Source organism: Cibotium barometz, chromosome 53 (genome assembly GCF_041138505.1).
Source record: "Cibotium barometz isolate CiBa-2024 chromosome 53, ASM4113850v1, whole genome shotgun sequence".
Lineage (NCBI taxonomy): Eukaryota > Viridiplantae > Streptophyta > Polypodiopsida > Cyatheales > Cibotiaceae > Cibotium > Cibotium barometz.
Genome location: NC_141098.1, coordinates 21052079 through 21076027, shown reverse-complemented (window position 1 = coordinate 21076027; position 23949 = coordinate 21052079). Strand labels below are relative to the sequence as shown.

Sequence of the window (23949 nt, the reverse complement as noted above, 5' to 3'; positions counted from 1 at the left end):
AAGTTGTCATGGTCAAGTTGATGAGGTTTGGTGATGTAGATGGCTAAGTATTGAAAGTGTTGACACAAGGCTAAATTTTGAAGAGCAAAAAAAATCAGATTTTTTTTGAAAATGCATTTAAAACGTTGTTTTCACAATGTTTTTTTTTTGACGATTATTTAAAAATTGCCCCCAAAAAAAGTCCCATACACAAGAGGCCAAGTTTTGGGACAAGCACAATTTACATATAAAAACGTGTGACTAGATGGCGGGACACATGGATGGGTCCTGTTCACACGGACGCTGCTGCAGGAACCAGCATGCGTCTTCTCTCTCGATAGCTCCGACTATCTACGGTGGGCGAGCTCTGCGTTTGCATTTCTAGGGTTCCATTCCTCGGGAGCCATAGCTTGCTCTCCTTCCCTCTCTCTATTTTGTACTTTCTTCTTCAAGGTTTCTCTGCGGTTCCCTGTGAGACGACAGCCATGAATGGATCGACCTCGCAGGAAGCCAGAGCTGGAGTCGCCGAGCGATGGATAGCTTCTCACGCAGGTAGTGTCACCAACGACTCCCCACGCTCATCTGCAAGCTCCTCTCCAACAGGCTCCCCCTGGCCAGGAAACCCTGCCGCTGACTCTGCAAACCCCAACCTTAACCCTGACGCTAACCACAAACCTGTAAACCCTAACCCTTACTCTTCCTCGCCGGCTCCATTATACAGCTTCGAAACGGTGCTCGGCAACAGGCTGGCTGCCAAAACGGGATACATGAATGGCACATTCCTTAACTCTGCACAGGAAACTCCATCGCCGAACGCATTTTCCAAGCCTTATGGAGCCTTTCTTGCCATTCATAACATGCATAGCGATAGCTCTCACATGGAAGTAGGCCCTAATTCTGTACCCGACAGCATTCACGCATCCCACCATGATCAAGGAGATGGAGTGAACGATGGCATTAGGGTTTCTCCAGGCTCTCCAGAGAGTTACTACCCATCCTCAGGCAACGAGAAGCTTTACGAGGCTTACAATGACTTGCACAGCCTTGCTCAAAACTTCCACAAACCATTCGATGCCCCAGCAATACTGGTTGTGGGGCACCAGACAGATGGAAAGAGTGCCCTTGTGGAAGCCCTCATGGGTTTCCAGTTCAATCATGTGGGGGGAGGCACCAAGACCAGAAGGCCCATCACGCTTCATATGAAGTACAATGCAGCATGCGTGGAGCCAGTGTGCTACTTGGTAACTGATGATAAACCTCCAAGAGAAGAAGAAAACTCTCTTGAAGAGCTACAGGTGCGTTCTTCTCCACATTTTTTGTATATTTTGAACGATGCCATCTCCTGCTTAACTATGTAGGGAAGATTGTTAATGCGATTCTCATTGGATGATAGGCATATATTGAAGCAGAAAATTTGAGGCTCGAGAGAGATGCCTGCCAATTCTCAGCAAAGGAAATTGTAGTGAAGATTGAGTATAAGTATTGCCCTAATCTGACCATTATTGATACACCTGGGCTCATTGCTGCTGCACCTGGTCGAAAAAATCACCTACTGCAGGTATCCTTCATTTGACTTGATCTTGGGGATGGCCATAAACTTCATTTTGAAACCTTTGCTTTGATTAGCAAGTGAAAATATTCTGTATGAGTCTTGAGTGTGAGGTTTAGAGAAAACATTGCTAAAACTTCTGATAACAGGCTCAAGCAAGGGCAGTGGAGACACTGGTTCGCTCGAAGATGCAGAGTAAAGAATTCATTATCCTTTGCCTGGAAGACTGCAGCGATTGGAGTAATGCCACAACTCGGAGAGTTGTGATGCAGGTATCCCTAATGAATTCTTATCATGGCTTTTAATGCCTTTTAAAAATATATTAAAATGTAGAGAGGCCAGGCATATGTAGCTGGACATGCAGTGTTTGTGTTTGTTTGTTTGTTTTTTGTTTTTTTCCAATTCACACACTGTTGTTATATATATAAAAGACCAGATTAAGGTGGTCAAGAAGAATAAGTGCAGCCTGGGCACGTTGCTGCCGCCCCAGCACCTTCTGCCCATTTCTGTCCGTTTTGCAGTGCTGCTTGCAGATAGCATTGTCGGAATGCACAGCGGAAAAGAGATGAACTGCTGTGAGAAAGAAAATGCAGAAGTGTAGAGAGAGAGAAGCTGTATAAACTCTGCTATATACACAAGATCTGGTACAATGCTGATACAACCAAGTGTGGGGGGCATGGGGCAATATATATGGCCAAGGGCTGCTGGTCGGCCAGTAGAGAACAGGCCGACAGCCCATGAAAAAACCCACGACTGGGAAACAATCCAGTCGGCGAGCATATATGGAGTTGGCCAGCCACAAACAAGTCGGCCAGCAAACAAAGAGCCCCTCCTGGTTGTCCAGCAACACTACAGCCGGCAGCCGAACAAAACACCCCCATGGGTCCTACAAACAGGGAAAATGGACAGGAGATGGCAGGCACACCCACAAGAGAGGCCCTCACTTCCTATGGTACAGAAAGGAGATGACTACTAACACCCCTTCTCAGCTCTTGCATGTGGAACCAGCCCCAATGAGCTGAAGTGCTAACGAAGCATCACCTGAGGTAAAGGCTTTGTGAAGAGGTTCGCTGCATTGTCCTCCGTTGAACAATAGATAAGCAAGATGTCACTAGCCAAAATCTTCTCCCGAACAAAGTGATATTGTATCTTTATGTGCTTGGTCCGGGCATGGAAGACCAGGTTCCGAGCAATAGCTATACAGCTATGGTTATCGCACTAAATGACTGTGGGTTCCTTCTGCGGAATCCCAATCTCGCCAAGTAACCTCTACAACCACACAACCTCGCAAGCAGCACCACAAGCAGCCCGGTACTTTGTCTCTGTAGAAGACAAGGCAATAGTTGGTTGTCTCTTGTTGCTCCAAGAAGTAGCTCCTGAACCAAGGGTAAATCCGTAGCTTGATGTACATCTCCTCGTGTCTGGATCTCCTTCCCCATCTGAGTCACTCCAACCTTGCAGTTTGACTTGGTCCTTCGTTCCCCCTCTAGTGTCATAGAAGAGTCCAAGATTCTTTGTACCCTGTAGATACTGCAAGATCCGCAATCGTGTGTCCCAATGAGTCTTCAAAGGTGTCTGCATGAATGAGATCAACAACCCCACTGGAAAACTCAAGTCGAATTTGGTGTTCAGCAACCAAATCAATGAACTAACAAGCTTCTGATACAAGGAGGTATCCCAATGGTTTCCAGTAACTCATGAACATACCGCTGCTGTGAAACAAAGAACCTCCTTTGGGTTTGCTAAATTTCCAATCCCAAAAAGAAATGGAGCAAGCCTAAATCCGTCATCTCAAACTCCTTTGACAAGGCAGCCTTCGTCACAACTATGTGCTCCACATGACCGCCAGTGAGAATAAGATCATCTACATAAAGGATAATCAAGGTGACCATACTGCATTCTTGAAAGAGATGCAAGTTTGGATCTGCAAGTGATCTTTGGAATCCCTTTCATAGAAAGAAGGAATCAATCTTCTGATTCCAAGCCTTGAGAGCCTACTTAAGACCATACAAGGTCTTTTGTAACGTGTAAACTATCCCCTTTGATCTCGGAACCTCAAAGCCTGGAGGTTGCTCAACATACACCTCCTCCTGCAAGTCACTATCAGGGAACATAGATTTTACATCCATTTGATACACTGGCTACCGTTGAGAAGAGGCAAGAGCAAGAACTGTCTGAATCATGGTCATCCTTGCTGTTGATGCAAAGGTGTCCTCATAGTTGATGCCAGGCCGTTGAGCATAGCCCTTAGCCACAAGTTTGGCCTTGTGCTTATCCACTGATCCATCATACGTATACTTGGTCTTATAGACCCACTTGACACCAATGACTGACCGTTTTGATGGCCTCGGAACGAACTCCTAAGTGTTATTCTTCTCTATGGCTTCCAGTTCCACTTGCATGGCTTTCCTCTTAAGTCTCCTGGGAAAGAGCTTCCTTAACAGAAGTGGGTTCTTTGTCCCAAATGATACGAGACATCAAAGCATAGTCCATTTGTAACAGCTCCTCTGATTCACTTTTATCACGAACTTTGTGCGATCTTTGAGGTCACCTGACTCCCGAATGGTGTCCAACAACCACTTTGGTACTTGAACAGAACGCAAAGTCTGTTGAGGCTCATCTCCAACCTTGGGACTTCGAGTCAAGTTTCCCCCTTTGCTTCTTTGGAATGTGAACATAGGCATCACTTCCAAAAACATGGAAATGTGAGACATCTAGTTTCCTGCTAAAATAAGCCTCATATGGAGTCATCTTAGGTACGGAAGTTGTCGGAGATCGGTTGAGGGTATGGACAACCGTAGCCACATCCTCTCCCCAAAGTGGACGAGGAAGATCACGATGCTCCAACATCGTCCTCGCCATCTCCGCCACAGTCCGGTTCTTACGCTCAACTACTCCATTCTCTGAAGGCGATCCTGTATTGGTCAGCTCCCGCTTGATGCCATGCTTGCCAGATGTTGGCAGCAAGTAGGAACACTGTAGTTCTTGCATTCGTTGTAAGGAGCATAGGGAATTTTTTCCGAAGCAAGCTATTATGCGGGTTTCGAAACCTTTGGAGTTGGTACACACTGACTTGTGTGGACCTATGCAAACCCCATCTTTGGGAGGTTCTTTGTACTTTATGCTGCTTGTGGATGATTGTTGTAGGTTTACATGGGTTTATTTTCTTTCATAGAAGGACCAAGCCTTTGCTCGGTTCACTGAGTGGCATGTTATGGTGGAGTCGTCGTCTGGATTGCAAGTGAAGACTCTTCGGACTGACAAAGGAGGGGAGTTCTCTGTAATGCTTTTATGCAATTTTGTCTGGTCCCGGAAAGCCCGCTTGCAGCGCATCCACATTCAAGTGGCCAAAACCCTTTCTACTGCCCGAATACCTCTGTGTTTTCAGATTTGCAGCCATGGGTGCTGTGTTTTTTTGGACTGATTTCTGCTGGTAGCTCTACCTTCACTTGGGGTTCATCCGTTGGACCCGAAGGTACCTTCTCTTCAGCGTTTTTCCTGATAGGAGGTGTGGACATTGGTTGGCCTGAATTTTCAGGTTTGCAGCCGTATGTTGGTGCTGCGTTTTCTTCTCTAGTGGACACAGATCACTTGCAGAGGGGGTTTCTTGTTTTTGGATTGTGGCTTTGGAGGCAATTTGGTACTTGAGGAGGATACTGACTTTCTGATTTCAGTCAGCGTTTTGCTGATTTTGGATCATTTATACTTGCGTTTTGTTCCTGGCCTTCACGGTTTCCCGGTTTCTTCATGTTCCTTGCCTTTTGTTGGCGGTGGAGTGCTGTTTTTTGCTGGACAACAGTGTTTTGGCTGCGTTTTGCTTCCCACAGGAGTTTTCTATACTCAGAGGGGGCCTATCTCTAGCTACTTCACTTGAGGATCAGTTTCGGGAGCTGTTTTGTTTCTGTGGAGACTTTCTTCTATGATCGGTGTTTTCAGATTTTGGAGAAGAGCAGTGATCTTTTCAGAGATCTTGAGCGGAGTTTATTTTGTCCGAGCCTGTATTCTTTGCAATGTTTGTAGAGAAAGGAGGGTGTTCTGCCCTTGAGGTGTGTGATCCTTTCACATGGATCATTTATTTGTTGCTGATTCTTGGGATCTGATTCTACTTTTGGAATAGTCTTTTGCTCTCAGTGATGCTTTTGATGACTTTGTTACCATTGCAGTTTATATTCCTGCTTCCCTTTCTCATTGTGAGGAGTCTACCTTTGCCTCTCTTTGTGATGCTTTTGAGGATGCCCTTCCCCCTGTCAGTTTTGCAGGTTTATTGTTTTGGAAGATGGTTTTTTGGACCCAGTGGGACTCTTTGGATCTGTGGTTGCTAACCATGCCTGGGGCACAGTGATACTTCCAAAATTTTTGGATTTGGATCAAAATCAGGTTGGGCTTGTACGAGTCCGACGATATCTTTTTTCAAAGGGAGATGTGGAGTCCTTTCATCTTGCGATGCCCACCTCAGTGGCGTGTGCTTATGTACAGCATTGGGCAACTCATGGTACGGAGTTTGAGCAGATGGACTTCATCTTTTCTATAGAGTCTTTACATCTTGCGATGCCGACCTTTTCAGAGGATGCTTTTGTACAGTATTTGGCTACTCTTGGTACAGAGTTGAAGGAGATTGACTCTATTTCTTTGGAGGGTTCCAGTGAGGAGCAACTTGCTTCTCCCAGGATTGATTATATACAGGATCTAATCTTGGTTGGTTATGAGGTTTTTCATACCTTCTCCAGGCTGGAAACACGGCATTCGACTTCGGGGAGTGTTCTTACTCTTGGGTTTGGAACCATTATTTGGAAAGCACTTCGCAACCTACTTGGTTGTTTTCTTCGAGAGGAGTGGTGTACCTGGCAGCTTGTTTTGTTGCTTTTGTGGCTGAGTTGTTGAAAAGATTGCTTGTGGAGCTTTCTTGGTACCTGTTTTTGCAGTCTTTCATCTTTGATTGAGGACAACGTCTTTGTTGGAAATTATTTCATCCCCAGATGGACTTTCCCATGCATATTCATGCTTGTATTTGGCTCCATATGAAGCCTTGCATTGGCATATCTTAGCAGAGATTTTTCAGCATTTTTTCTACCATTTTTTAGGCATTTTATATCATTTTTTGCTATAGCCTTGTTGTTGGCCGCTCCCTTTTTCCTCAGATCATCTCTCTTTTCAGCTTCTGCAGTGATAGGCAGCATCTACGGGACCTCCCTCGTGTTGCTCCACATGATGTACTACTTTTTCTGGTGATATGGAGCAGTGATCTTCTTTTCTCCTTTATGCTTGCTGTCCATATACAGTGTTGTACAGTTCTTGCAGCATTTCTGAGTGGGTATCCCAGCATAGTATCCATTCTTTCATGGTATCAGAGCGGGTAACATCTACAGGGACCTGCGTTTTCTATTCCCATGCTGCTGTTGTCTGTTTACAGCATATAGGAGTTGTTCACTTGCTGCGTTTTCCAGTGGAGCTGCGTTTTCACTCGAGACTGCCTCTAGTGCTGCAATTTCTTTCTACAGAGTTGCTTTACAGCCTTTACCATTGGAGAGTAATTCTATTCTCTTCTCTTTCTGGTTCCCTCTCACCCACCCTCTCTTCTAGTCTTTCTAAAGGTGGCTTGGGCTCTTGGAGGTGATGGCTTCTGGAGATCACCATTCTCCCCTCTTGGGGATTCTCTTCTCTTCCCCTCTCATCCCTTTGGATGAGTATCTTCCTTCCCTTGTGCTGTTTCATGCTGAAGCTATTATTGCAGATTTTCTCTCCTCTCTTTCAGAGGAGGATAATGGTTCTTCTACAGAGCAGGTGGATGTTTTTGTTGAGATATCCTCACATATTCTGGAGCTTCCTACTTTGGCAATTTCTCTCCTGGCAGTTGCTTCTCCTTCTTATGTTTCAGAGGAGGCATCTTCCACTATCTTAGAGCTTGTCCCTACTTCGAACCTGGCAAATTCAGCTATCACTGACGATCAGTTTGTTCCAGTGGTTGTTTCATTTCCTTCTTCAGAGGAGGATTCTACTTCGGCCCCGATACTTGTTGTAGATGCAGAGGAGGCACCACATTTTTCGGAGCCATCTATGGTTCCATCTCCTGAGGGCTTCTCTCTCCAGATTGATCCTGTTGTTTTGTCTTCAATATCCTCTCGATCTTCTCGTGGCTTCTTCCGGAGACCACCTCGGTATTCAGATGTACCATATCTTCGTGAGCTTTGTGCCTTTTATGAGGAGGTTGTTTCTTCAGACTCTTTGGAGGATTTTTTGCAGCGTACCGGACCTGGTCCACCCATCTGGTGTGCTGAAGAGGAGGTGTTGGAAATTATTTCATCCCCAGATGGACTTTTCCATGCATATTCATGCTTGTATCTGGCTCCATATGAAGCCTTGCATTGGCATATCTTAGCAGAGATTTTCCAGCATTTTTTTGGTATTTTAAAGGCATTTTTGAAGACAAACAAGGTTAGGGTTAGGGTTTACACAGGTTCAAGCATGCGTGGAAAACAAGGAGAAGAAGTGAACACGACTGCTGTATTCTACAATGATAGAAAAATCAAGTACAAGCCACATGATAGTGACCCCTAAAGGATAAGTGTTCACATGTCCGGCCATAAATGTGCCGGGTGGACCAAAACACTTATAAACTGCATATAAGTGAAACTGAACTAAATTGGGGGAAAAAACCTCCACTAACTGAAGTAAAAAGTGCCCCAGTAACCTACTGATGATCACTAGCACTCCTCTGGGTGCATACACAGCATAAAACCCAACAAACCCCCCTGGAGTGATATGTGATCATTGTACATCATCCACCAAAAGGAAACAAATTCAAAGCATTGCGGAATGCTTCAAATTTCGGACGTGGTAATGCCTTGGTGAAGATGTCTGCCACATTCTGATCTGTAGGACAGTAGATCAGACTGATATCTCCTGCCTGGAGTCTCTCCCGAACAAAATGATAGTGAATCTCAATGTGTTTCGTGCGAGCATGAAACACAGGATTCCTGGCCACAGCAATGGCACTCTGACTATCAGTATAGATAGGTGTAGGCTCCTCCACTGAAATATCCATATCAGTCATAAGACGACGCAGCCAAACACACTCAACAGTAGTAGTGTAGGCTGCTCTGTACTCTGCCTCACAAGACGAAGTGGCCACTGTGGTCTGTTTCTTGCTTAGCCAAGAAATGCATGAAGCGCCAAGGAAGAAACAATTCCCACTAGTGGAATGTCTGGTATCAAAATCACCAGCCCAATCTGAATCACTGTAAGCGTGTAACTGCATGTCACCCCCCTCAGGGTAAAGCAAACCAAGAGTCGAGGTACCCTGCAAATAACGGAATACACGCTTCACAGCTTGCCAATGTGACAACCGTGGGCTGTGCATGAATCTGCTCAACTGAGAGACTGCATACTGAATATCTGGCCTTGTATTACACAAGTAAATAAGGCACCCAACAGCCTGAGCATATGTAGTGGCATCAAAGGAAACACTGTCATCTTGTAGTGACAGTTTCATCCCAGGCTCCATAGGAGTACTAATAGGCTTGCAATCCTGAAATTTAAACTTCTCCAGAAGTTTAGCAACATAACGTGATTGCAACAACCCAATGCCTCTGTTATCCTGCACAAACTGTATGCACAAATAGTAATGTACAAGGCCCAAGTCAGACATGTCAAATGTCTGTTGCAGTATCTCCTTAAAAGCTGCAATTTTGTCATCATTTGATCCCATGAGCAAGAGATCATCCACATAAAGACTGATGACCAGCAGATCTGTCTCTTCTTTCTTCACATACAAAGTGGTCTCTGATGGACTGTTCACAAATCCCTGAGTGAGTAGAAAAGCATCTATTTTTGCATACCAAGCTCGTGGAGCTTGTTTCAAACCATACAAGGCCTTTTTCAGCCTGCATACTTTCCCCTCATGACCATGTTCTGCAAATCCCATGGGCTGAAATACATATACTTCCTCCTCGAGGTCCCCATGTAGGAATGCAGTCTTTATGTCCAACTGGTGAACAACCCAACCACGATGTGCAGCCAATGCAATGACACACCTAAGTGTCGACATACGGGATGTAGGAGCAAATGTCTCCTCATAATCAATGCCCTTTTTCTGTGCATAGCCCTTTGCAACTAGACGGGCTTTGTACCTGTCAATGGATCCATCTGCATGTCTTTTCAACTTATAGACCCATTTAGTACCAATGGCTTTCCTGCCTTTGGGCAGATCAACTAAATCCCATGTTTGATTCTTTTTAATAGAATCAATCTCATCCTGCATGGCTTTGTTCCAATGCACATTATCTCGTGCATCCACAAATGAATCAGGCTCATCATCATCCTGTAAACTGGCTGCCATGACCAGATTCAACTCCATGATGTGTGCATGCTCATTGGTCCTTGTCTCCCTACGAGTACGACCAGCAAGAGGACCCTCTAAATGGCTGTCCTGTAATGTCCTCAAATACCATCTAGGTATATGTCTGACCTGTGGTGCCTGCTGTCCCATATTTGGTTCAGCTTCTGGCTCATTTGGCTGCTGAATTTCTGCACCACCTACATCATTTGCTGGCTGTCCAGTACCCTCATGAGTTGGATCACCAACTGTGGAATGAAACTCCATGGGTAGTAGACCTTCAAACACATCATTTTCAGCCTGATTTGCTTCATAACCAGCCATGGATAATTCTGATTTTTCATCAAAAATCACATCCCGACTGATGAATATCTTCCTGGATAGTGGGTCATATAACCTGTAGCCCTTGCTCTCACGGCTATACCCAACAAAAATGCATCTTGTGGCTTTATCATCAAGCTTCCTCCTTAACTCTTTGGGTATGTGTGCATATGCAAGACACCCAAAGATACGAAAATGCGATACAGAAGGCTTGCGGCCATGCCAAGCCTCAAAAGGAGTAATAGAAACCAATGCCTTTGTGGGACATCGATTCAAAATATGACAAGCACACATTACTGCTTCCACCCAAAAGATATGTGGTAGTCTTTTTGCCTTTAGCATACATCTGGCCATCTCCATGAGTGACCGATTTTTCCTTTCTGCAACCCCATTCTGCTGTGGAGTGTAAGGAGTAGTATACTGATGTTTTATACCTCTACTCCCAAGAAAGGAATTCAGCACATGTGACATATATTCCCCCCCTCGGTCAGAACGGAGAGTCTTCACCTTGCATCCTGACTCTGTCTCAGCAAGTGCTACAAAGGCCAAAAATGCATCATATACCTGTGATTTCTGTGTCAAAGGATAGACCCAGCATATACGAGAGAAGTCATCAATAAATGTTGCAAAATAAAAGCAACCACCTAATGACTTCGTCTGCATGGGACCACAAAGATCACTGTGTATAAGTTGCAACTTTGCAGTTGCTCTTAGAGCCTGATCACGTGGGAAGGAAAACCTGTGCATTTTTCCCAAAATACATCCTTCACAAATGTGATCTGGAGGCTTCTCCATGAGAGGTAGATCTGTAAACATATTATGTCGCTGCATAAGCATAAGACTACCAAAATTTACATGCCCCATGCGAGCATGCCATAACTCCGCATCAACCATAGCTGGAGTAAGAGTGAATGCATGATAAGCAGACTGATCCACTGGCTGAAATGCATCCAACTCATAAAGTCCATGACATAATGTACCAGTAAGCATCAAGGTCAAGGCATTTGCTTTGTCTCTGACCATGCATTTATCATCATCAAAGTGGACTTGCATTCCACAATGTGCTAAAGAAGAAATGGACAACAAATTCTTCTTTATCCTTGGTACATATAAGGCATCTGTAAGGCGGAGAATGGAGCCATCAATGGCTGTAAGCTGAATCTCCCCAATGCCACACACTGGATATGAAGCATTGTTGGCACACTGAACAGTTTTGCCAACAGGGGGAGGGCTAACATGACTAAACAAATCCCTGCGAGATGTGATATGTTTTGAGGCACCACTATCAAAATACCAAGTACATGCATGCTCTGTCAAACTGAGTGCCTGTGAAGACCAAGAGGCATCATAGCTGCATGTAAAAAAACAGTAATCCCTGTCCTCAACAAAAGAAGCAGTCTCTGGAGGAGCTTTAGGAGCATCATTAACAGACATCCCAGCTTCCTTTGCCTTCTCTTTGGCAATCCTCTTCCTACATTCCGTGATGTAGTGACCTGGCTTCTTACAGTAATGACATTTGCCCTTCTTCTTGGGCTGTCCATCACCTTTCTTGGTATCCTGTGAAACCATCACCTGAGTTTTGATTTGCACTCTTTGGCTGAGATTTCCCTTTCCCCTTTTGACGTGTAGTAAATGCTTGTTCAGCATTTGTGTTCATATTCATATTTTTCCTCATTTGCTCCTCTTGTAGTAAGAGAGCAACAAGTTCCTGATACTTGAGGGGTTCAACAGCATTCCTCATGCTGAGGTTCAAAGAGGTATGGAAAGCCAAGTAAGATCTTGGCAAAGAGTGCAAGATGGTGGACACAAGCTGTGTCTCAGGAATAATCTCATCCACATTGATGAGTTGCTCTCTCAAATCCTGCAGCTTGTTTAAGTGGCTAGACATATCATCTCCTTCATTCATCTTCTGATTTTCCAGCTCTCTTTTCAAAAATGAGATCCTAGCCTCATTACGAGCAGCATACATTTGCTCCAAAGTCACCCATGCATTCTGTGAAGAGCCAGCTGAACGAATATGAAGTATAATGGACCTCTGAACTGATAATGCAATGAGTGACAAAGCTTGTGCATCCCTGGCATCCCATGTCTTTTGAGCATTTGTTCTCTGAACAGGCAATGGCTGTCCTGGAGCCTGTACCTGTTGTCCTCGTCCACGAGCACCCCCTTGGGGAGGAGTCTCTGGAGCCAATGGACCTGGACGTGGTTCATCACCACTAACAAAATCCCAAAGACCTTTTGCCACAAGCACATTTTTCAGCATAAAACTCCACAAGGAGTAGTTCGTGCCATCCAATTTGTCTTCCTTAGACAAATATGTGAATACATCACTTTGCTGTTGATTTGCCATTATGCTTTACGCACAATGTTGTACCTGTTTACCAAAAAACCCAATAGCAAAAACCCTGATAACAACTGTACTCCACTGAATACAGTTCACCCAAATCTGCCTGCACTCTCAATCCTCTGAATGTGCAGCTCAATGCACCAATGACTGAGTAGAGCAGCAAATGGCGTACACAATGCCAAAATGTCCCAAAAATGCCCAAATTTGCTGCACCCAAACTGTGCAAAAATCTGTATATTTTCTTGCTAGAAAATCTGCCTGTTGTGCCTGTATATTTTCACAGAGAAAATTAAAGTGCCCAATATTCAAAACTTGTAATGCTTACCAGCTGAGATTTCAACAGGTCTGAGTTGACTGAAGTGTGCAGATACGTAGACTGTTGTACAGTCGCCAGGTGCAGTCGCCAGGTACACCACTTTAAAGTTGCACTTTTCTCTGTGCAGGTGACGATTAGCGCTGACTGGGGCTACAGGCGGCGTCTTGCAGGTGGCGCACAGGTACTCGGGCTGAATAGCAGAGTGAAGGCGACCAGGCACAGTTGGTACAGGCGTTGACAAGTGCAGTACAGTACTGCGCTGTCTTGTACAGTTGGCGCAGGCAGGTGACAGTCGGCCCTTACAGGCACGTAGGCTGCAGTACGGCGGCGCTGTCAGGTACGGAGGCTACAGTACGGCGACGTTGACAGGAACAGAAGCTGCAGTACGGCGGCACTGTCAGGTACGGAAGCAGCAGTACGGCAGACTGGTACGGACAGATGTACGGGCAGATGTACGGCAGTTGATAAAGGTGAATGTGTACAGCAATGGGCAAAGGCAAAGCTTCAATGGCTCTGATACCAATTGAAGACAAACAGGGTTAGGGTTAGGGTTTACACAGGTTCAAGCAAGCGTGGAAAACAAGGAGAAGAAGTGAACACGACTGTTGTATTCTACAATGATAGAAAAATCAAGTACAAGCCACATGATAGTGACCCCTAAAGGATAAGTGTTCACATGTCCGGCCATAAATGTGCCGGGTGGACCAAAACACTTATAAACTGCATATAAGTGAAACTGAGAGAGAGAGAGAGAGAGAGAGAGAGAGAGAGAGAGAGAGAGAGAGAGAGAGTTATATTAACGTCCACGGGAGGCCGAATCCGACCTATGGGACAGATCAGGTACATCCATTTACATTCCACTCTGGGTATCGATGCCAAAGAGGCATAAAACTGAAAAAAAAAAAACTCAAAATGAACTCTTAAGACTCTTAAGAGTTTAAGTTACAATGGGTTCTATTGCATCTAGTTCGAAATTGAGGTTCAAAATAAAAATAGCTATATTTCATCCATGGATGGATTTGCTCTTGAGGGGGGTGGGGTACGGAATTCTTTAATGATTGCTTGTCCTCCTCTGTATATTGCCCATTTGCCATTCTTTCTTGCTTCTTTAACTTTATTCAGCTCTGCCGATTTGTTCTCGAGTTGTAGCGGGGGAGAGAGAGAGAGAGAGAGAGAGAGAGAGAGAGAGAGAGAGAGAGGAGCTGTCTTTAGGGTTTTGTCTACAGTAGAGCTGCTGTTTTAGGGTTTTGAAGAGAAATTTGCTGCTTTTTTAGGGTTTCGAACAGATTTGGGCTGCTGTTTTAGGGTTTCCTGTACATGTTTTAGGGTTTCGTCTTAAGTAGAGCTGCTGTTTTAGGGTTTCGAACATAGATTTGCTGCTGTTTTAGGGTTTCAAACAGATTTGGGCTGCTATTTTAGGGTTTCCTCTTCTTCGAAATCTGCTGTTTTTGAACGTAGATTTTGCTGCTGTTTTACAGTTTACAGCAGTCGTTTTGGGGTTTCCTTTTGCTGTTATAGGGTTTTCAGGCTCTGCTCTTAGGGTTTCCAGGGTTTGCAGCTACTGATTTAGGGTTTGCAGCTGCTGAATTAGGGTTTGCAGGTGCTGAATTAGGGTTTTCAGGTGTTGAATTAGGGTTTGAGAGAACGGGTTTTCTTTGCTTTCGTACATGGATTTGGATGACCCGGCTGCTGCTGTTGGTGGCATGGCTGCCAATAGCCTTAACATGGATCTTATTGAGGAGATGATCGAGAAGGATGTGGGTTATGCTTCAGATGCCTCGGAGCAACAAAAACGTCAAAGGCTTGATGTTGATGCAAGCTACACTCCGGTGAATGTTGGAGAGAATGCAGAGGAAAGTTCTCATGTACCTTCTCTGGAGTTTGCACGTTTGCTGCAGATCACTGGTGAGCTTCTGCAAGAATATGTGAAGGCAAATAGCATGCAAATGGTTGCAGTAGATAATGGTGGTGTGGCTGATGTATGCATGGAGACTCCTTTGTTGCTACAACAGCTAGCAGATTTTCATGTTTGTGCTGCTATCTTCTTCTTTACTGGGCGTATTTCGTTGTTGCCTCGTCTTAGAGCATGGTTGGGCCGCTTGGTGTCGCCTGAGGCACTTGAGGAGATTTATGATGGTCCGAGAGGCTTTTATGAAATATTTTTTCGCACTTCGGAAGCCCGTAGGGTAGTCTTGGAGCAGGTGCCACTCTTTTTGGATGGGCAGTTGGTTCATGTGGTTCCGTGGAAGCCTATGGCAGAGTACCAAGATATGTTGCGCCAGGCTTGCCCAGTTTGGGTTCCAGTTTGGGTTGAAGTGAAACAATTCCCACCAATGTTTTGGCGTGTTTTACCAGGTCTCATGCGAGGTATCGGTGATGTCTTGGTGGTGCCTCGAATGACATCTAGAAACCGAAATCGTCTATGCATGTTGTGGGATACTGGCAGACCTAGGCCGACACATTTGTGTGTCAATATGGCTGGGTTGCAACCTTTAATGTATGAATTGAGGTGGGATACATTTGCTGGCCATTGTTTCAAATGTGGTGAGATGGGCCACTTTGTCTCTGAATGTCCTAAGAAAGAACAAGAAGTTGCTACCAAGGATATCGTTGATGGGCAGTTGCCCGTGGAAGATGAGCATGATACTCCTTTACATGATGCCCAACACATGGATGTACATGTGGATGTTCAGAATGAGGTTGAGCAGCCATGGGTGGAAGTACGTGGTAAAAAGACATGATTTGTTGCCCCGCGGGGGGATTTCTCAGATGCTGTTTGGCGGGGGCCTTTGCGTACTCATCAGGGGCCCTTACATACATATGCTCGTCGCCCTTTGGATTCAGGTGCCCAGCAACAGACCAAGATTGAGAGGTTGGGAGGCCAACTTTCTCAACGTACGGGCTCTTGGGGTGGATAGAGTAGAACGCTATCCTATTAGAAGTCGCCTAACAAAAGAAGCACAACAACAATTGCCTCTTGTGTTTGGTTCGAAGGGTGAGGTCATCTTGCCATGGGATGGTCATTACCCTTCGGCACGTGCTCGGGAACTCCAAGGGCAGTCTGAGATCACAAATACCATGTCTAAAAATGCAATGCTTCAAAAGGTTCGTGATTTGGCAGATTGTCCTGGGCCTAGTACACGGCCTTGTTGATTCCTTTTCTGGGAAGGCTTATGAAAATTGTTCAATGGAATGTAAAGGGTATTTCTTCGCGCCAAAAGCAGTTCAGGCTTTGGCGTACAATTTTTTGTCATGATTGGGATGTTTTGTGTGCAGTTGAACATAAGCAGCATAAGTTGGCTGGCAAAGCCTATGTATATAAGGGGTTTCATGTTTTCTACAGCGGACATCCTGCTTTGCAGTCAGGTGTTATGTTTGCTGTTCGTTCGCAGTTTCAGCCTTCTCTTGTGATTCAAGATGTTCATGGAAGATTTCTAGTGATACAGATTGTTTGGGATGATACGCCTTTATGGTTGTTAGGGGTGTATGCTCCAAATAATACTTGTGCACGCCGTTTGCTGTGGAATGACTTGTGTGCTCTTTTAATCTCTCATCGTGGCTTTGTGATGGGAGACTTTAATATGTGTGTCTCCAGAGAGCAAGCCACGTCGCCTCATTCTGTAATGGATGGCGCGGAGAGAATGGCGTGGGAAGCTTTTGCAGCAAGGTCGCTAAAACAAGACATGTGGTCTTGGTTGCATTTAGATGACAGGGGTTACACTTATGCCTCACAACAGTTTTGGGGCACTTATGCTAGATTGGATAGGATGTATATTTTACATCAAGATCTCTTTTTGCCAGAGGTTCTTACTACGATGGTTGATCAGCAACAGGTTTTCTCGGATCATTGGCCGCTTGTGTTTGAAATGGTCTATCATCCTGTGGATGCATATAAAGGCTTGTTGGGACACTTGCCTTTGTGCTTAAATCACACTTTTTTGGAGCATGAAGTTTTTGATGTTTATATGCGTCAGTTGATACGACATTTCTCCACAAGAGTGTCCATGGAAGAGTGTCCATGGCTGATTATCATGCTTGGCCAGTGTTCCTTAACAACACTCGGAAATTAGCGCGGCATTATGGTCTTGCTAATGCCTCTATACAAAAACAGCATGTGGCTCTTCTTGAGTCGCTTTTAAAGGGCTTGCAGGCGTTCATGTTTACTAACTCTATGGATGCTGAAGTTGTGGATGCCATAGAATGGCTGAAAAAGGAGCTATCTAGGGTGCAGGAAGCACAATATGTTCGCTTTAAACTACTTGCACGTCTTGATGCTTTGCGGGATGCTAACTGTCAATCTCATCGCTTCTATGATAAGTTGCATCAAAAACATATGCGTGAGAATATTGTTAGGCTGATGGATGCCCAAGGCAACCTTGTTACTCAACCTTCTGAGGTTATTCTTTTATGAAGATTTGCTTGCCCCTCGAGAGGATTTCTCGCCGGCTGTCCTGGCTGCACAAGGGAGTCATTGTTTGTTGAAGTACGATATCAAGTTGACCCTGATGTGGCGGTTCAGCTTGATGCTCCTGTTACTCAAGGGGAAGTGGAAGGTGTTCTCTCCAAACTTCCCATGGAAAAGAGCCCTGGTTGGGATGGTTTGACAAATGAGTTTTTTCGAAAATATGCTGATCAACTTGCAAAGCCTTTGACGCTCATTTGTCAAAGGGTTTGAGATGAGGGATATATGCCTGCCGATTGGAAGTTGGGCATACTTCGTTTGTTGCCCAAAGTCCCTTCGCCTACTTCTTTGGCTCAATGGCGCCCGATCTCACTTATGGGTATTATGTATAAAATCTTTACAAAGATTTTTGCCAATCGCTTGCAGAAGGTGCTTCCTACTCTTATTCATGCATATCAATATGGATTTGTGCATGGCAGGAATATTTTGCATAATATTTTTAATGTTCAAATTGGAGTGGATTATGCCAAGGCAAAGAAGCAAGAGATTGTGATGGTGCAGCTGGATCTTGAAAAAGCTTTTGATCATGTCAGTTGGTCTTTCCTTTCTCAGTTAATGACAGCCATGGGCTTTGGTCCCAAAATGGCTAATTTGGTGCATTTACTTGGCTTTGGCTCTATCACGCGGATTATGCTCAATGGAGGACTTTCGGATGGTATTTCTCTCACCTGTTCTCTCCGGCAGGGTTGTCCTCTTAGCCCTCTTTTCTTTGCCATTGCCACTCATCCTATGTTATCTCGCCTAGATGCTATGGCATCGCATGGTGAAGTGGTTGGTTTGCATCTCCCTCATGGCAAGCAATTGGTTGCTCAAGCCCTTGCGGATGACACTTTTATGTTTCTCAGGGCCGAAAAAGCCAATATAGATCGAGCAATGGAAGCTTGGAATAATTTTGCATTGGCTTCTGGGCTGAAAATAAATTCAACAAAATCAGCCCTCATTGTATGCACGGAATTTGATCTTGAGGCATTAGGGTGGCAAGGCCGTGTGGTGCATATAGGAGACATTGTTCGTCATCTTGGGTATCCGGTGGGTGTGGATGATCCCCAAGCGCTTCTTGCTTGGATTTCTGCTCGGATCCCGGATAAATTTGTGTATTGGAAAGCTCAAGGGTGGCCTATGTACGTGAGGGTTAAGGTAGCTCAGGTTATTATGCTTAGCATGATTTCCTATTTTTTGCCTTTGCCACCTTGGACGCACAAATCTCTTCTCCGTTTGGTTGCTCCCATTCGGTTTATGTTGTGGAAGAGGCAAGGAAATATTATGGGTCAAACATGGATAGCTTGGAATCACATTACGACGCCCAAAAGAATGGGTGGGGCTGCTTTACTGGATGTCCGCTTGCATATGGTGGCGTGTAGGTGGGCGCTTTTTCAGGATATGTGTTTGCAGGAGTAGCCTTGGGTATTCATGGCTCGTGACTTGATTGAGTTGGAGGGATTGTCACATGGACGGACACGTGTGCAGGCTTCATTGTGGGACATTGTGAATGCGGCTCATCCTGTCCGTATTCGCTCATCTCACATTTTATCGCATATTCTCCTTTCTTGGCATGAAGTTCTAGTATTGGCTCGGTGGGATCCTGGTCATGAAAGACTACTTTTGAACTCTTTGCAGTTCGAAACATTTGTGGAGTCGCGTGTCATTGTTTGGCCAGACAGAGATGCTTCACGCATACGACTCAACCGCATGGTCAGGTTAGGCTTGGTTAGAATCCGAGATGCTGTGATACCTGGTCGTGACAGGCCATATTCGTTTCGTCGTATTCGGCAGCACTTTAAGGTTCCAAAATACATTTCAGCCACTATGGGTTGACATCATGCATGCAGTTGAGCCTTTTACTCCATTACCTCGGCCATCTGCAGATCAGCCTTGGCTTGATTGGGCACTATGTAAATCTGGTGACTTGATATCACTTTCAGCTAACCAGGTTTATCATAAGCTCGTATCAGAGAAAGATTAGGTTTCAGCCAAGGCCAATAAGGTGTGGGGATTGCACAAGTCTAAATCATGGTGGCAGAAAACTCTTATCCGTGGTTGGCAGTCTAAACTCCCTTACCAAGGTAAGGTTTTCATTTGGAGGATGTTGGTGGGAGGGTTACCTACACGGGATCAACTTAGGCGTCGTAAAATTACATTGGCCTCTTGCTTCTTCTGCACGACATGCACTGAAACAGTTATGCATCTGTTCATGAGTTGTCCAGTGGCCCGTCAGATTTGGTCTTTTGTCTCTCGCGTTTGGGAGGCAGTAGAGAGGTCTACTGTTTCGGCTCATCAGTGGATATTTGGGATTTGTCCTCAAGTCATTACTTCGGACAGTCACCTTGTGATATTCCATTTCCTTAGATGGACAGGACTTTGGCATATTTGGACTACACGGAATGGGTTCATCTTTGATTCCTTGTCTGGAATACATGGGCACATTCTACGTATCCGCGGTTTGCTGCTTTGGCAGTTTTCTTCTCTTCTCTCAGCTCAGCTACTGCATGCAGATGTTATTTAGTTATGGTCTACGGCGGCTCGGCTGGCTCATCTTTGATGCTTTTATTTTGGATGCTTATTTGGCTAGGAGACTTTCTTATTAGTGTACAGGTTTGCATGGTCATGATCCTTTAGAGGATCTTTTGTGGGGGTTTTTGGGGCCATAGGTTCTGTGTGAGCCATGTTGCTGATGTACATTTTTTACATATAATATAAAACACCATTTCACGAAAAAAAAAAAGATGGAGAGGAAACACAAGTGAGAACCTGCTCTCAATATCATCACCAAAAGGAATACATGTCTCGAGCAAGAGGGGAGAACCTCGTAAGTGAGGGACTGTGCAGCTTGACAAGCTAGGCAAGCAATGAAATATGAGGGAGGCATGCCGGCTATATATACCTCTACATGAAGGCAGCCGACTGGTGATAAATATCTCCACGACTGGGAAAATACCTAGGACCATAAATGGGAAATAAATATGGGTAAAATACATGTGAGGGGTGACCAGTCCCTTTGACTAACATGGTCAGTCCTAGAGGCTAAAATAGGACACTAAATAGGAAGCCAGCAAGTAGGGGATGATATCTAACACAAAGCACATGAAGCTTATAGCAGACATGCAAATAAGTCTAGACGAGATGTCCACTTCAAGGAAGGGGATTGGGTCTATCTGCGTCTCATGAAACAGAGGTTGAAACTTGAAACAAGTGGGCAAACGTTGTCCCAAGCTTTCTTTCTGTAGTTTTGGACCTTTCCCAATAGTTAAAAAGATAAGTGATGTCTCCATGAAGTTGAAGTTGCCTAACAGTTGGACATTGCATGATGTTTTCCATGTTTCTTGGCTAAAACCATATGTTGGACCAGAAGTGTTTGATGTTTCAGATGAACAGCAGCCAGACGTGGTAGACGAAGCAGAAGTCATTGAGCCTGAGGAGATCCTTCTTCATCGTTGGAAGCATGGTTCCGGTCGACGAATACATCAGTTCTATACGAAGTTCCGAGATCGAGGTACCCACGAAGCTGTTTGGCTAGATGAGGAGTTCTTTCAAGAGTATCCCCAGTTATTGGTGGACTACTTGGAAGCCATGAACCTGCCACCGAGCTAAGCAGGAGGGAATGTCACATGCACTTTGCATTGTAGTGCATGGTGACATGAAGGCTCATCATCATTAGTGCAACATTGTACAATATCAGCACCCTTTAGGATGATAATTGTCGTACGCCATGATCCCATTGTAATCCTCACTCCAGGTTATGTCAGGCACGAGCTATGTAGGTCATTCCTCAGCCATGGTGAGTCAGTCAATCAGTCAAGTTCCTTAATCCATTTGTCCATACGGAGCGTTCCATACGCCGTGGACAAATTTTACAAGCTTCTATATAAATGTAGCTCTAATTTGTTCTAGACCTTATCATGCGTTCCCTATGTCTCATCCATGCATCCTATATGCTTTCCCACAGCCTGCACACATTATGTGTACACAGTTGTTTTCAAAATACCATATTTAATGTTCATATTATTCAAACTAGAAAAAGAGTGGTGTACTTAATGTACCTTATCTTATCAGTACTTTTTGCACTTATATCAAATACATATTGTGTGCATTGTACCTAACGTTTCTAACCACGTCGCTTAGGCATCACAGGAGCTTTGCAGGTCGTCTAATATATAGGATGTTTGAAAGTTACTTGTTGCATTTATAGCATTATGATGTAAATTGTACTTTCACAGATCTTTACACCTAATGCTTTCTCTTATGTATGCCAAATGGGACATGTCACATGGACTAGAAATACGAGCTAACACTTTTTTCCAGGTTTCTAATTAGGCAATTACTGGCTGTTACAGTGCTTATTTTTGGTCTAGATTTCTTTGCTTTCCAGATTAGAGTGCTAACCATACTGTGCCATGCTTGCTAGATGGATCCGGAGCTTTCAAGAACGGTGATAGTATCCACGAAATTGGACACCAGAATTCCACAATTTGCTCGATCTGCAGATGTTGAACTGTTTCTCAGACCTCCTCCTCGTTTGTTGGATGGAAACATTTTGGGTGATACTCCGTTCTTCACCTCTGTACCTTCTGGAAGAGTTGGCAGTGGGCGGGACTCAGTATACAGGTCCAATGATCAGTATAGAGAGGTAGGAACCTGATACGAGGTCAAACTTGTATGGCTAATTATTTTGGTATCTACGGCTTGTATATAGTTTAGTTCCTGTTGTGTTGTGCTCTTAGATGAACAGTGGTAGACATTCAGCTTGAATAACTGAGACCCAAAGTTAATCCCGCTGGCTTTTAGACTGCTTATTCTGTTTACCCAAGAACTTGAACGATTGCAATCTGTTTTTTTGGTGTTGCATTTTGCAGTTTCAGCTGTCAGGCAAATCAGAATGGTAGGGTGTGAGGGGAGAGGGGAAAGGGTTTTTTTTTGTTGTTTGGTAGGGGTGGGGGGGTGGGAGAGTGGCTACAACTGCTAGGTGGATGTGTAAGCTGCTCGACACTGTATTAGGACAGGTTCGAACCATCTGTCCCGAAATTATGTAATTACTGTTGGCAGCAAGAGACGAGGCTGGCTTGTTATGAAATTACTGTTTGGCAGCACGAGAGGAGGCTAGCTTGTTATGAAATTACTCTTTGGCAGAAAGAGAGGAGGCTTTCTTCTGCACTTTGTCCTGAACATGTCACATGCATCCATTGCTCCATCAGATGCTGGCGAAATGACCGGCTCTGTCAGATGCTGGCGAAGTGACTGGGCTCTTTGAATAGGGAAACATGTTTGCTAGCCTTGAAAGGTAAGCAAAAATGGCCGTGAGTGATGTTTAGCTAGGCGTGCCTGCAGTCGGCAACAGACATGTGCACTTTCAGGCTGGGGTGGCAGAAATATTGGCCTGCCTTTCTAGAGGCCCAGCCTCCTGGCAGCTTTCAGAAGTCTTCAACTCTCAGCCTCTCAAAACAACACAAAACAGCTGCAATCTAGGGCATTGTTCTTGCTCAGTCCATATACACAGTTTGCAACAAAAATGCCACCTAAGCTTTTTCAGCATTTGGCTTCAAATCAGTGAAGCAAGAGTAGAGAAAAAAAGGAAGGAGGGATGGGAGGAAGAGGCTGTTGAGATTCAGTCCTTGTCATGTGTGCTTTTTTCTCGACCTTATCTCCAATGTGCATGCTTGTGCTCTTCTAACAATGGAAGTCTTGAAACCATTGGGCAAGGTGAATCTTACAATGTCAAGTCATATTTAAACATTGATAGGGCGATCTACGTAAGTTAGAAGTTATTTTTTGGCTGGTCTGTGAGGACTGCAGGAACTAATGGCTCAACTCCACAAATGTGTTTCTTCAAGTATGATTGTTACTTTTAGCATGAGGTTTTGCTGCGAGAAGTTTTACTGGTTGGAGGTGCCATGGAGTAGTCCTCCTTTTCATGTTGTACTTCAGAAGAAATTCAAGCATAGACAGAGGTTGATAATTCATAGTGAAGAAGAGTGAACTCTATTCCTTGCTCCAAGGAAGGAGGTTTGAGGTTTGGGAGCCTTTCTTTGTCAAACAAGTGTTATTTGAAGAATGGGAGTTGGAGCCCCTTGTCGAACGCGAAGGCTTGCCGGCTATGGAAGATACCGATGCTGATCTTTTTGACGATTATCTGTCACAATCAGATTTCCAAGAGTTCAAAGCTGCTCTTGAAGCTTCTTCTTCGGAACGTTAGGCACAAATTGCCGCCCAGATGCAAGCCTTGCAGAACTCCATCTCTCTCTTGACCACTACCCTCTCTACTCTTTCGGGTGTGGATACCTTGGCCTCTGCTTTAGGCCCCAATATTACTCCGGAACCGTTCGGGGGCGAGCAAAAGCAGCGTACCAAGGAGATCGTGGACACTTGGCTACATAAGTGGCAGGTCCATTTTCAGTTTCATCCATATAATAATGGAAAAAAGATCGAGTTAGGAGCAGGTTTCCTCTTAGGCAAAGCTTTGCTTTGGTGGAAGGAACTCAACCCTAAGCCAACAACTTGGGCACAATTCGAAGACGTCTTCAAGAAGGAACTCCTCAAGAAAGAGGATGATTATGATTTTGTTGCCCAGTTTACAGCTTTGACCATGACCTCGTAGCACCTCACTTATGAGGTCTACCTCCAGAAGTTTAGGGACTTGCAGATGAAAGCT

General features: G+C 44.7%; 1 protein-coding gene across 1 annotated transcript in view; it reads left to right on the top strand.

The window, feature by feature from the left end:
• The first annotated feature begins 215 nt into the window (after positions 1 to 215).
• Positions 216 to 23949, top strand: part of LOC147608396 (dynamin-like protein ARC5) — a 49979-nt gene continuing 26245 nt past the window's right edge. The window contains exons 1-4 of the mRNA XM_086789103.1: positions 216 to 1274; positions 1373 to 1537; positions 1678 to 1800; positions 21709 to 21930. Of these exons, the coding sequence (XP_086645229.1) occupies positions 465 to 1274; positions 1373 to 1537; positions 1678 to 1800; positions 21709 to 21930 (1320 nt within the window). The 5' untranslated portion in view covers positions 216 to 464. The remainder of the gene's footprint in view (positions 1275 to 1372; positions 1538 to 1677; positions 1801 to 21708; positions 21931 to 23949) is intronic.